The sequence below is a fragment of the Pipistrellus kuhlii genome, unplaced genomic scaffold (assembly GCF_014108245.1).
Source record: "Pipistrellus kuhlii isolate mPipKuh1 unplaced genomic scaffold, mPipKuh1.p scaffold_m20_p_1, whole genome shotgun sequence".
NCBI lineage: Eukaryota > Metazoa > Chordata > Mammalia > Chiroptera > Vespertilionidae > Pipistrellus > Pipistrellus kuhlii.
In genome coordinates, this window is record NW_023425404.1 from 14,152,099 (window position 1) to 14,166,120 (window position 14,022).

Below are 14,022 nucleotides of genomic sequence, written 5' to 3' on the forward strand. Positions count from 1 at the left end.
GGAATGGGAACAGGGATCAGGACAGAGACAATGGAGGAACATTCACGAGTGGGTGGAGCGCTCACAAAACATGCGGGGAGAAAGCACACCGGGCAAGCAGCAGTTTAAGAAAATACTGCTCCGAGAAGCAGCAGAGGAAAGGAATGTGGGTTTGAATGGACAGAGAATTCCCAGAGGGGAATGAAAAGGGTAGGAGGGAGGAGTATGTATAATAAACAGGGAGGAACACAGGTTCCACAGGGGTATCGGCTGTGCTGGGTCCTAGTGGGGAGAGGAAGTACAGAACCCTGGAGTGGAGCTGGACAGAGGGAGGAGAAAGAAAACAGTAAGGAGGTACCTCAAAATACAACTACCATATGATCTAGCACTGCTACTTCTGGGTATTTTACCCGAGGAAAATGAAAACACTAACTTGAAGAGACAAAAGCACCCCCATGTTCATTGCAGCAATATTTGCAATAACCATGATGTGGAAATAATCTAAGTGTCTATTGATGGATGAGTAGATAAAGAAGATATGACATCTATGCCATGGAATATAGTTAACAGCTATAAAAAGAAAGTTTTCTATTAGCAACAACATGCTGGACCTTGAGGGCATTGTGCTAATTGAAAAAAATCTGACACAAAAAGGTAATTCATGAGGATACAGAGCAAGGTGACTATAGTTAATTGTGCAGGGTGGGGCACAAGTAGGTTTACAGGTGTGAGTATGTATTACCCTGTTTCCCCGAAAATAAGACAGTGTCTTATATTAATTTTTGCTCCCAAAGTTGCACTAGATCTTATTTTCAGGGGATGCCTTATTTTTCCATGAAGAAGAATACGGTACACATTTATTGTTAAATGAAAATAAAGGAAATTTATTACCTGTATACGGTACGGTAGTACGGTAGTTGTCAACACAAACCAGACAAACTGAATCCTACAGTATCAACAATTTACTCATTTATTCAATGACAATCATGTCATCATCTTCTGGAATATCATCATAACAATCCAATTCCTGAATTTCCTAGTGAATTTCTTGTGACTCCATTTCTTTCAGAATCAGTTGACCAAATCTCTCATGTTTACCAATAGCACTGTCTTTAAATGAGTACTTCTTGTCAAGGTAGACTGCTCGCAGTGCATTTGCAATGCAACTGTCAGTGATTTTCTCCCATGAATTCTTCACCCAAGTCACAACTTCTTGCAGTTTAGGTTTCACAAAGTTTCCACGCTGATTTCTCTCCATTCTATTTTCAATGTAGTCATTAATTTACATGCCCAAATTGTCTTTGAATGGCTTGTTTATTGCAATATCAAGAGTCTGGAGATAGCCCGTCATTCCTGCGGTAATCATTATCTGATCTATTTTTCTTTTGTGAAGAAATGTCTTCATGTCTTTAGCTCGGTGAGTGCTGGCTGCATCCCAGACTAGCAGACCTCTTTGGCTCCCTCGCATAACAAGCAGCAGCATTAAATCGACCCACTTCCTTATAACTGCTTGTGTGGCCCAGGCTTTTTCAATTTCAAGAATAAAACGCCCAAAACATGTTCAATCTTTTCCTTCTTGCCCCTAGAAATGATTAAAGATGGGATTTTAGTGCCATCCAGACGAATTGCCAAAATACAGGAAACACCTGCACTTTTGTAAGCAGTGGAGGGAATGTACACTAAGGAGGCACCCTGCTGTTCAATTGTTGTTTGAGATGATTGGCCCATAAACACTGCAGTTTCATCCATAGCAATCATGTTGGAAAGATTGTATTTAGAGAAGTCAGCATCATCAATAAAGGACTTGAATGCAAGTGCTCGCTTAATAACTTTTGTATCTTCCAACCTAAACAATGTTGTAGATCTTCTTAAAGACAGTTCACTTCGCTGAAGGAAATTATCCAGCCAGTGTTGTGATGCTTTGAAGTCTTCGGGGGCTATGTCAAACTGTGGTGCCATTACAAGGGCAAATTCTTGAATCTGAGCCCTCTTCACAACCAAAGCCTCTGCTCTCCTGTCAACAACCCATTCACAGATCAGGTCTTCTAGCTCGGAAAATAATGGTTGCCGACCTGATCCACACTTGTGCTTTTTAGCATTTCCCTTATCCACTTGCTCAATGAGGTTACCATACTCTGCTCGCCATTTTCAGACCAATTAGATACTCAACATCTTCTCTTTGCAGAAAGCAGTAAGATTTTGGCCCCAAGAGTCTTCCACGATTCCTTTTTTGTACTCCATGGAGTAGCTTTTTCTTTTTGCGCTCATTTCTAGGTGTAAAAAAAAGGAATTGGGGTATCAAGGTCGGAGGAGGGGGATCACTTAAAATGAAACAGGGGGGATTAGAGGGGGGAATCAAAATGGCACAGGAGAATCAGAGGGGGGATTACCATTTTAGTAACCCCTTTTGATCCTCCTGTGTCATTTTGATTACCCCCTCTGATCCTCCTGTGTCATTTTAAGTGATCCCCCTCCCCCACCCCTGTGCCACTGAACACCTTCACCAGACATCCCCCCCTACCCCTTTATCAGACATTTACCCCCTGGGGCCTGCCTGGGGACTGTCACTGGGCTTGCTGGGGCCTGGATCTGGGCTGGAGCAGGGTCTGCCACTGACAGAACCTTCAGTCATCATGAGGGCGGCTGCGAGCATCAGGTAGTGTCACCAGAGACAGACCAGCACTCACCACCTTCGCCGTGTCCGGTCCGCTCTAATCCTCCTGTTCTTCTACACGCATCTGCGAAAGTCTCCTCCTCTCTCCCACCCTGCGCTCACCGCTCACTCCGACCTCAGCTCCGCCTCCGCCTCCACATAGTAGTGACATCAGGACTCCGCATAACGTCACTGGTTGCTAGACGCCAGCCGGGGTGGCCCTAGCGACCAGTTTTTACGGTAAACTAATTTTCATTCTGAGACAGAGCCTGGGGGAGGGGGGGGCCTTATTTTTAGTGGGATGCCTTATATTTCACTCAGAAGGAAACCTGTAAGTAGGTCTTATTTTCGGAGGATGTCTTATTTTCAGGGAAACACGGCACTATTTATTAACTACTAGAGGCCCGACACATGAAATTCATGCAAGAGTAGGCCTTCCTTCCCCCAGCTGCCAGCACCGGCTTCCCTCTGGCACCCAGGACCCGGGCTTCCCTCCCTGCAGCCACCAGCAGGCACCCGGAACCTGGGCTTCCCTCACCACCACGGAAGGATGTCCGGTCTAATTAGCATATTACACTTTTATTATTATAGACCAGTGGCCTGGTGCACGAAATTTGTGCACATTAAAAGGGAATTAGATGAAATATTTTAATATTGCTATTTGCCCTTTCTCTATAATAGAAGTGTCAGAGATGAAAGAAAATTAGTGATATATGAAAATAATATATAAATTTATTAGTAAATAATCACAATATGCTATACAGGCTTCTTCAAACTACGGCCCACGGGCCACACGCGGCCCGCAGAGGAGTCTGATCCGGCCCGCCAGGTTTTTTGGGCAGTGAGCGCAGCCGAGGTGTTACAGTAGGAATTAGTAGTTCATATAGTCCGGCCCTCCAGCTCTCTGAGGGACCGTGATCTGGCCCCCACTTTAAAAAGTTTGAGGACCCCTGTGCTATAACAATGACATGATATAAAAACAATACTGATACAAACAATGACTGATAAATTGATTAAACTTATTCTAATATCTCCCTGTGTACCACATTAAGAGTGAAAACACTTTCGGAGTGCTTGACTAATTTCCCTGTGATGAAGTATTTACAACTTTAACATCACATGCTCTTTGAACTCAAGAAAAAGCAACATATAACTGACCATGTCTGAAAACAGGTTCAGGTAGGAATATTCCTACTCTGCCTAGAGTTTGTCTTTGTGATTTATTAATAGTCATCGCAAATGCTGGCATCACAGGAAACTGTCTTCGAATTAATTTAAATGGGAGGCCAGTGTCAGACAGGGACAAATCAATTCTTGGAATCAGAACTTAATATTAAAAACTTTGGTTAATAAGTCAGGTCTATTTTCAACTTTTTGCCGTGTTGTAAATTGTTTGTAATATCTGCCCATTTGTGGTTGCATGTCATGGTTATGAATAAATCAGGTTTGCCAAACTTCGTTACAATTGCCGTAGCATCCTGAATGGATGTTTCTGGGACTATTTTCCAAAGATGATGAAAGTATTATCATTTTACCAATCATCACATTGTCATTTTCAGATCTAGATGTGAGATAATACATTAAACCACTATATTTTTCAACTCTCAACTTTAATGAAATTTATTCAATTGGCTTCCATTTTTTAATATGAACTGACAATAAACTGTTAATTTTCCTGCATTTAAAATAGGATTGAACGTGTCCCACACAGAGAGATGAAATCCATAATACTGCATTTGTGTGACTTTTACACTGTTGTCTCTGAGTCTTAATGCAATATCCATTCCCTAGCCTTTTTCACCATAAGGAAAAAGAATAGGATAAGTCATTGCATCTAATGTAGGAAACAGAATACTGATTTCATTTTAGTAGCATTCATATTTTTTTTATTCTGGTTTATAATGAATGAGCAAGTCCCTTTCAAAAGGAGGTTCTCCATCTTCGTTTCTGAATATGACAGTAATCTTGGTTACACAGGGAGAATTGTATCTACCGGGATCACTGTTACAGTCGTATTTAATAGCCAGTTACTTCTGTGGGAGCAATATCTTTTGCTGCTGCTTCAGAATGGGCTTCCTTTTCTATTTCATGTAGCATCTTGTATGATTTTGTTAATTCATTTATTTCATACATGAGGTTGTGGATGTTGATCAGGATTCTTTCTGGCATTGCTAATCTTTTACTCATCGCTTTGGCTGTATCTAAAATATAGTTAAGCAAACTTCCAAGAAACACCATCCAAAGGATGTAAATTTCCAGTACGGTGATAAACTTGTCCATGTATTCTATAACAGTATGACCCATATCCTGATGGCGATGCAATATTTGCACCCATTGAAGCAAAAGCGAAAGAACTATTTACTGAATGAATTATTTTCCATGAAATTTTTACTGTCAGAATCCTTGATTATTAAAATTTTAAAATATGCTACGTGTTCTGGAAAATGTATTATATATTGTTTGGACAAACTTTACCTTTGCTACAACACTGCATAAATTTTCTATCAGATGGTTTTTCATCAGAGAAATTCAGTGATAGGCAAAATTGACATCTAACAGTTATTCCACCACAACTATGTTGATAATTGCATCCTCATTTACTCCATTTTTGCCGTGAAGCAGTTTCTACCTATATTGATAGTACTTGTTGATGACTGTTCTTTAGACATATTCTGTTGCCGCTGCCACCGCTATCGGCACAGTCTTTCAACTTCAGAGGCATGTTGGTCTTCAGACATTTTCTGTTGATGACACCGGCTTCTTTCAGCTGTAGAGCTACGTTATGCCAGTCGTTGGTCTTCAGATACATTCTGTCGCTGACGCCGGCTTCTTTTGGCTTCAGAGGTATGTTGTGCCAATAGTTGGTCTTCAGATATTTTCTGTTGATAACACTGGCTTCTTTTGTCTGCTGGAGTATGTTCTGCCAATCGGCATTCAGGTACATTCTGTCGCCAATGCCAGCTTCTTTCAGCTTCAGAGGAATGTTGTGCTAATAGTTGATCCTCAGACATATTCTGTTGATGCCGTCACTTACTTTCAGCTGCAGAGGTATGTTGTGCCAATCATTGTTCTTCAGAGATATTCTGTCACCGATGTCAACTTCTTTCAGCTTCAGAGGTACACTGTGCCAATAGTTAGTATTTAGACATGTTCCCTCCTCCCTGCTGTCTGGGTCTGGGGTGCAGAGAAATGGGGTTCCTGGTTGGCAGGCTGCTGACAGCAAGCTTACCAATGGCCTATTCTGAAAGGAATGGGGCTCCCTCTTCCCTCCTGTCAGGGTCTGATTTGAAGGTCGATCGTGCGAGACCCAGAGTTCTGCCGCGCCCTGGCCAGGGCCAGGAGGGAGCTCCCCTCCCACAGGCAGCCCGCTATTTGGTTGTCCATCTGGTCATTTAGGTTGTGACGACCCCTGGCTTTTTATACATTAGGATTGCATTATTTCCCATAGGAATAATTGTAAACCTACTTTTGTTCACCATATACTGTACTGCATACCTGAATGTTGCTAGGAGAGTAAATATTCAAAGTTCCCATCACCATTTTGCAATGTAAAAAAATATCAAATCATTATGTTGAACACCTGACTTATAATGTTATATGCCCATTATACCTTAAATAAAAAAACACACACACCAGCATGCATCCTAGGTGACTCTTATGGTCTAGTGAGGTTGAACATCTATACCCTGTAGTCTGAGATTACTGGTGAGAGGCTAAATGAAGGGGTATTGTTGAACCAAGATACCTGAGCCCGCTAGCAGAACTCCCTCCAGCTGTCAATCTCGGAGAAACTGAATGCCAGCCATCTCTGACACTGGCCACCATCAGCAGGGCTATTCAGCTGCCGCTGAACACAGACTCACCGTGCAGCGACTTCATTCCCAAGGTGTAAGAAGGCCTCCGCAGTGGAAGAGACTTGGGGAGAGAAGGGTACGTGCTACTGAAGAGGACGTCGTTGGGCAGGGCTTGGTCCAGAAGTGAGGCCCTCGAGGTGAAGAAGTGCTCCCTCTGGCCGCTGTAGATGCTCTCATCCGACAGCGTCCTGTGCAAGGCCCGCCTTGAGGTGGGGGTGTGGGGGAAAGGAGACTGAGGCGAGGAGAGCGCATGGAACTGAAAAACAGGGCCAAGACCAAAAGGAGGTAAATTTTCCGGGTCACACACCCAGGGCCCAGGCTGGAGGAAATGAGCGGGTTAACAAGTTCACTGCTCTCAGGCACATGCTGTCCAACCCCTGAGCCCAACCAGGGAGCCTCAAGGTCTACCACCTCTGTCTACATCCTTAGGGCCAACATGAGATTCCCAGAGCCCACCACGCTGCCTATCAGTGCTCAGTGCATAATTCAGACATATAATTAAATGAATCCATCAATACTGTGTCATAATTTAGAACAAGATGAGGACCAGACAAATGTGAGCTATTTTTGAATCATGTGTCATTGACCAAATCATGTCATCTCTCTGAGCTCAGCTCCTTGTCTATGAAGTGGGGCACGTCATCCCTCAAGATTATTAGGAGGGTAAATGAAACACGAACTAATCGGTGGTGTTACAAAATAATGTTACAGCCCCCAGGGAACAGCCGTGGAGCCAAGAAGGTGTCCTCAGATGCTTGTCAAGTGACTACATGTTTGCTGGGCAACAAGAGCATTTGATCAACACAATATATTAGTGCAAATAATAGCTGGCGCTTGATCAACATTAACTACTATAATTATATTTAATGAATTTTGGCAATTTATTTTTTGAGATAGATTTCTATTCCTGAAAAGAAAGGAAAGTCATCTTTATAAATGACAAGTATTTATATAGTTATGGAAAAATGACACATGTACCAAATTCCAGATAGCTGTATCTCTTACTGATGCCTTTTGCCTTGGTGACATGACTTGATTTTAGTTGAGATTTTTCCACAAAGAGCAAGCTTCTGAGAACTCCATTCATTGGGAGACAACAGACACATTACCAACATTTAAATATCCAGCCTCCTGAAAGCCAACAGAGTATTTGGTCTGTTAAGAATAAAACTATATTTATTCAGTTCCTCTTTGGCTACTGCTCTCCTTGGCAGGGAGAACAATGTGGGGACAGCTGAAGGCCTGAGGAGGAGGCTGAGTCCTGGCAGGAAGCCACGCAGGACTTGCCATGACACTTTGAAGGGGCAGAGAGACGATGATGCAGCAACAGCTCCATTTAGAGAGCTGAGCATACAGAGTTGACCCTTAGGTTCATACATGTACTAGGGTCTAACACAACTCCATTCAACAAACCAAGGGTTAAATCAAGTCAATACTACCCACAGCATGGCATGCACAGTATCTGCATAAATATTTTAAAAGGCATTAATCAAAGGCATTGTAATGTAAACCTCAGGTGTAGCCTATTGTGTAAAAACTGTGCTCATTCTTAAAGATGTGTGATGAGCTAAACCCAAAGTATGTACGTGGTTGCCCAGAAAACTGAGCTGCTATGATAAACGCTTGGTGAGTCTTTAAGTGGAGGGGACTTGGTCTGGAAGTAATGATTTCTCTTCTCACTGCAGAGTGGGAATCAGAGATATTGTATTACAAGACTTGCCAATTGCAATTAGAAAAAAACAACAAACCAAGCAGGTCTCCTCTACTCCATCTGCAAGTTCCAGGACCATCCCCCAGACTCCTATCGAGTCAGATCTTGGATCTCCATTCAAAAGCTACTCAGTGTTTGTTGGCACCTCTGGGTTCAGCAGAGGGATTTTCCCACTCTGATGGTTTTCCAGGAGAGAAACTTTCCACCAATTCCAGTTTCAGTCTCATCAGGAAATATTGGTGTACTTCATAGCAGTAAACGCGGCCTGGAAGAGCCTTTATTAAAAGGTCTAATATACTTCAGGAAAGGGAGGCCGAAGAGGCCACAGAAGGAAGCCATCTGCCCAGGTACTTTCTGTGCAGTAACAGTAGCAGGACCCAGTCTTGTCCAGACTCGTGAGGATGGTTCCTCATCCCAACCCCCTTCAATTCCAGCCTTAAAGGTGCACACATCTCTGGTTCTAGCAAGCGCCCTCTCTACTTTCCTGGAAGGTCAGGTCTGAGATTGCTGAGTGGCCCCACCGAGGGCTACAAGCCCCTGGGAAAGAACCACATGGAGTTGATGGCTGACTGGGAAGGGGTTGAGAGCATCAGGCTGGGCGTTTTCAAGCTGTGCTCCCAGGAGCCTTCAGGTTCATCACAGCATCAACACTTGTGGAGAGATGTTCAGATGGGACCCAAGGTCATGACACCCACCCCTCTCATAAGAGTCACTCTGCTTTCTCATCCTACATATTGGACTTCCACATACACTTTTATTCAATAAAAGGGTCTTTGTGCTTTAAAATCATTTGGGCACCACTGCCATACTCTGGCCTTCTATTTCAAAGCCTAGGAACACGGCCTGGAGAGGGGGCGGGGCGGGGCGCCTTGCTCCAGGTCAACCCACACTTGCAACAAGCAGCTGTCAGGTCTTCCTGAACCCTGGAGCTGGGTGAGGCCTCTTCCTTTGGTCTGTGCCTGAGTGCTAGCAGGACTACTGGTTTGCACTACTGTCTGTTCACTTGCCACTGTATGCAGCCCTCATGAAAAATAGGGTTATTCACCCGGCCTGCATGGCTCAGTGGCTGAGTATTCACTTAGGAACCAGTAGGTCACAGTTCCATTCCCCATCAGGGCACATGCCCGGGTTATGGGCTTGATTCCCAGTAGGGGGCATACAGGAGACAGCCGATCAATGTTTTCTCTCATCATTGATGTTTTTATCTTCTTTCTCCTTCTCCCTTCCTCTAAAAGCAATAAAAACATTTTTTAAAAGCTTTGGTTTAAAAAAAAAAAGAAGAAAGAAAATAGGTTTATCCCATCTCTGCCTGCCAAGGCGGTTTCTTGCTGGCCAATAAAGCCAACTGGTGTGAGTGGCTCCAAGGGTCACAGCCTGAAGCTGTCGTTCCTGGCATCGGGAGCCTGATGCCATGGCCTGGAGCCGTGAGCCAGGTGTGACCTGGAAGGTTCTCAAGGGCACGCTGGCCTTCCTGACACAGCAGAGCCACGGGCATTTAGTCAGTCTCAGAAGACACACAGAGCTCCTTAGCTGAGCTCATCTGAAACCAAACCAGAAAGGATGCGACTGGAGAGAAAACAGGCTATTTCCAGCTCCTGCTTCCAGCCTTTTTATAGTAATAGTTTCAGCAGAAGGATTTACTTTTAGAGGGTCTGACAGTCACATAATCACAGCTTAAAGACGTGCACCCTATTTCAAATAGGAATGTTAAAGTAATTCGTTTTGGAAATAAAAGCCAAGACCTAAAATAACAGCAAAACGGACATTTGCTTTCAATTACTTCCAACGCAGGAGAGAATCAGAACGCGAGCATTAAACTTGCCCCTTTCCAAAAACTAAGACTTGGAGGACCGATTTCTTTCATGGCAAGTTTTACTTTCCTCCAAACCAAAGGAAAAACGTAAAATAATTTTTATTTTTAAACTGTTCCTTAAACATTTAATACACCTCATTGGGTTTTGATGGATAAAGAAATTTTAAGAGCTATCCTTTGCAAGGTTGCTAAGGAAACGGTTTGTACCCCGGGTGATGATTCAGAACTGTGAAGTGCTGGCTTATAGAACAGAAATCAAGAAAGGCAAATCTTTAACATGATTTATGATCTTAATGTTTATATTAATAAATCACTTCTTTTGCAAACTTGAGAATGGGCTTTGGAGTCCACCTCAGTGCTATCGATGCTGACTTTAAGTTTAGGCCTGCCTGGAGAAAATGCATGTGTGCTGAGAACGCCTGAAGGGGACGCAACCACTGGGCTCCTGCAGGACGTGCTTCCTGCTTCTGATCGCAAACTGTGAGTGGTGACTACTTAATAGTCTAGCTTCCATTTATTAAATTTAATAAATTCTCCAAGTTCTTAAATGACGCTTGCCAGTCACGTCAAACAGACTACAAATCATTCATCTAAGAACCTGGTGAACAGAACATGTCCACGTTCACTGCCACCTTCCTGGGTAGATGCCCTTTTCCTGGGACTGCCCGCTACCGCAGACAGAAGCGCCTTGTACTCACAGTGAATACCTCTGGGCCCCGCTCAACACACACGGGCTCCAAGCCCTGAGCGCTGCTCACCTCAGAGGACAAGAGCAGAGAATCCAAGCTGAGGTGAGCGGAACAAACCTTCCCCATGCCTATGCAAAGGTGCAGCCACTGACACACAAACCAGTTCTAAGCAAAGGGGGAGAGGAACGGGTCTTGGGACTGGATGGGCAGGGCCTGGGTTCTAGAGAAGGCCCTGCAGCCTGGATTCTGAGAGGCGGGCAGGAGGCTTTATGAAGTGGAGAGAGCCTGCAGGTTCTGAAGGTGAGTGTGCAGGCCGCTGGCTGGACTAGAGCGCCCAGGGCAAGGCCGGCGTTGGGGCAGAAGCAGGCAGGGTGCAGGGTGCTGTGGGCACACAGGAAGGGGAGCCCTTTGGATAGGACAACGAAAGCCCTTAGAGAAAAATGTCCGTCTGGTGAGGGCCCCAGATGCCCCTGTGGAGTTCCGAGGAACAATGCCGAATAACATGCAAGAAAGAGCGGCTTGTGCACGGGGCAGGGAACCCTGGGAGGAGAAAGAACCCAGGGGCAGGACAGGCGGACACCCACCCAGACTAAAGGGACGTCGCTGCAGGAGGAGAACATTTGGAAAACACTGTGAGCTCATTATTGGGAAGACTGGGTGATGGTGGGAAGGGGATTCAATGTGGAGGAGCTGGGAACCAACTTTTTGGAGGGAGTAACTGTGGTGAGCAGCTGGCCTCTCTCTAACTGCTATTTGCTCCGAGCTCTGTACCTTAAAGTTCTTCTGGGATTCGGGAGTCGGGCTTTCAAGGTCGATGAGTTTCTTCAGGTCCTCCTCAATGGTGGACTTGGAGGTTGGCTTAGGAGATGCTCGGAGGTCCCTGGTGGAGGCCCGCAGCCTGGCGTGGGCTATTTCATTGCCATCACTCTGATGACGCCTTGAATAAAGGAGAGAGACGGTGTGAACTGAATCAGTCCGTGGACCAAAGGTCACGGTGGGCTGGGAGGGATGTAAGTCATTGGAGAGATGTTATAGGAGAGAAAAGGAGAATTACTTCTGTTCAATTACATTGGAAGCTACTCGGATAAATTATTGTTAGAGAAATGAAACCAATTTGAAACATAAACTAAAATGTCTAATGAAAAAAATCACTCTTTTACAGGAAGCAATTAGCTCTACCAAGCCAAAATTAGCAACAGACTTTTTAATAAAAGACACAGGGTATAAATCCCAAATGCAATCTTTGTGTAGACAAAAACAATGTAATTGAATGAATCATTTATTCTTTTTTTGCTGTGCTACTTTGTAAATGTCCTTTATAGTCAGTCACTCCTTTATATATATGTAGTCACTTACTTTCTAATGTTCCCTCTGGTGCCTCCTGGCCCAGTTAAGAACCAGATGGGAAGGCTGTGATTAATACCATCAAGGGAAGGAGAGGAATCTTTGCACCAGGGGGTTGATTTTTCTGAAATTCGTCCTTCAGACATACCATCTTCCCTCTTACCCAGGTTTTGCTTCCTGTGGTTACATTTACCCAGGGTTAACCATGATCCAAAAGTACTAAATGCAAGAATCCAGAAATAAGCAATTCTTGTTCTAAACTGTGTGCCATTCTGAGTGGTGTGAATGAAACCTGTACCTTCCTGCCAGACACGTGGATCATCCCTTTGTGCCCAGATGGGTACACTACCCACCCATTAGTTACCTCCTAGCTGCTCCAGTTACCAAATCATTACCACAGAGAAACCATATTCATATAACTTGTCGTTATAATTGTGCCATTTTTTTTATTAGTTATTGTTGTTAATCTCATACTGTGCTTAATTTACAAACGAAACTATCAAAGGAATGAATGTCTAAAAAACACACCACAGTACAGTAGTTAGTATACAGGGTTCGGTATTACCTGCAGCTTCAGGCATCCACTGGGGGTTGTGGAACGTATCCCCCATGGATAAGGGGATACGAATGTACTGTTTCCTAGGAGATCTAAGACTCTCAAATCTGAATATACCGCAATACATCTTATTTAAGGAATGGAGTGGGAGAGATAATTTAAGACAAGCTTTACTTAGAAAAAAATAAGTGCTGTTCAGTGATTAGAAAGAACTTTGGCCCATGCACCTAATGCTCGAGTTTGACTCCTACTCCAGGGCTCATACCTGTGTTGCAAGTTCGATGCCCTACCATGGTCGGGGCACATGTGGGAGGCAACCAACATGAGTCTCTCTCATGTTGCTTTTTCTTTCTCCCTCCTTCCCCCTCTCCGTTCCTTCCTTCTACTCTCTTAAAATTTAATGGAAAAAAAAAATTCCTCAGGGGAGAACTAACCAAAACAACAACAATAACAATAATAATAATAATAATCTCCCTACCATATCAACCCTTCCCTACCTTCCAGCCTGGCTAACTCGGCCACAGAAAATTCCCTCAAACTTTTCTGTTCTCTGCCATGTTAAAAACAAACCACCCAGTAAGAGAAACAAAATAATTCTTACTTCCTTGTGTCCATAAATCCCACAGAATTTATGGTTCCTTCGGGTTTTTTCCATCCAATCAGGTACTTGCTAGTCGCGCCCTGGCGAGGGTAGAAAGTCCTAGGACCGGACGAGGAGGACGAGGAAGAGGAGAAGGAGGGTGCAAGCTGCGAGGAGGTGGCCGGATGGAGCTCTTCCTTGGGGGAACTCCGGGCACTGGTGAAGACCACGGGGCTGGCCGAGTGGCGGGAGCTCATGGTGCTGAGGAGAAGCAGGGCAGAGACAAGGGCCACGTGTGGGTGCGCGCTCGCATCGGGATCAGCAGGGGTCAGCAGGACAGGGTTGTGGCGGGTTAGGAACCACGGCTATTTCATGGAACATGAATGGGGCCACTGGCCAGCCTTCCGTGCTTTCTCACTATAATTTAAATGTCTGCTGAGAGTGTGAAAGGTGGTCAGGGGATCAGTCTGAATGTTACAGTAAAAAGTAGGATAGTGAGACTTTGAAACACGCTGGCACCTCTTAAGTTTGCTATAGGGAAGTCTACAGGAGGCAAGAGGGGGAAAGCCTGCCGCAAAGGCCCAGCAGTCTCAGGGCCATCTGTCTTATCTTCCTCAGAACCAGGGGTCATGGCGACCCTGCCAGGTCCACGCTAAGAACAGGAGAGGAGACCGGTCAGGCATACAGCTTACACTCACATCCATGGCACGTGCATGAAACTGACTCTCTAGAGCAGTGGTTCTCAACCTTTCTAATGCTACAACCCTTTAATACAGTTCCTCATGATGTGGTGACCCCCAGCCATAAAATTATTTTCGTGCTATAATACTTCATAACTGTAAT

At 44.5% G+C, this 14,022-nt stretch overlaps 1 protein-coding gene across 26 annotated transcripts in view; it reads right to left on the reverse strand.

Moving 5' to 3' along the window:
• The window catches only part of SIPA1L1 (signal induced proliferation associated 1 like 1), a 385,638-nt gene that overhangs the window by 8,934 nt on the left and 362,682 nt on the right, over window positions 1–14,022 (reverse strand). For 25 of the 26 annotated variants that reach the window (XM_045579110.1, XM_045579114.1, XM_045579079.1 and 22 more), the window contains 3 exons: window positions 13,201–13,440; window positions 11,471–11,636; window positions 6,496–6,742 (listed from right to left, as the gene is read on the reverse strand). In XM_045579110.1, coding sequence (XP_045435066.1) covers window positions 6,496–6,742; window positions 11,471–11,636; window positions 13,201–13,440 — 653 coding nt within the window. The remainder of the gene's footprint in view (window positions 1–6,495; window positions 6,743–11,470; window positions 11,637–13,200; window positions 13,441–14,022) is intronic. The other variant, XM_045579159.1, reaches the window with a different exon arrangement.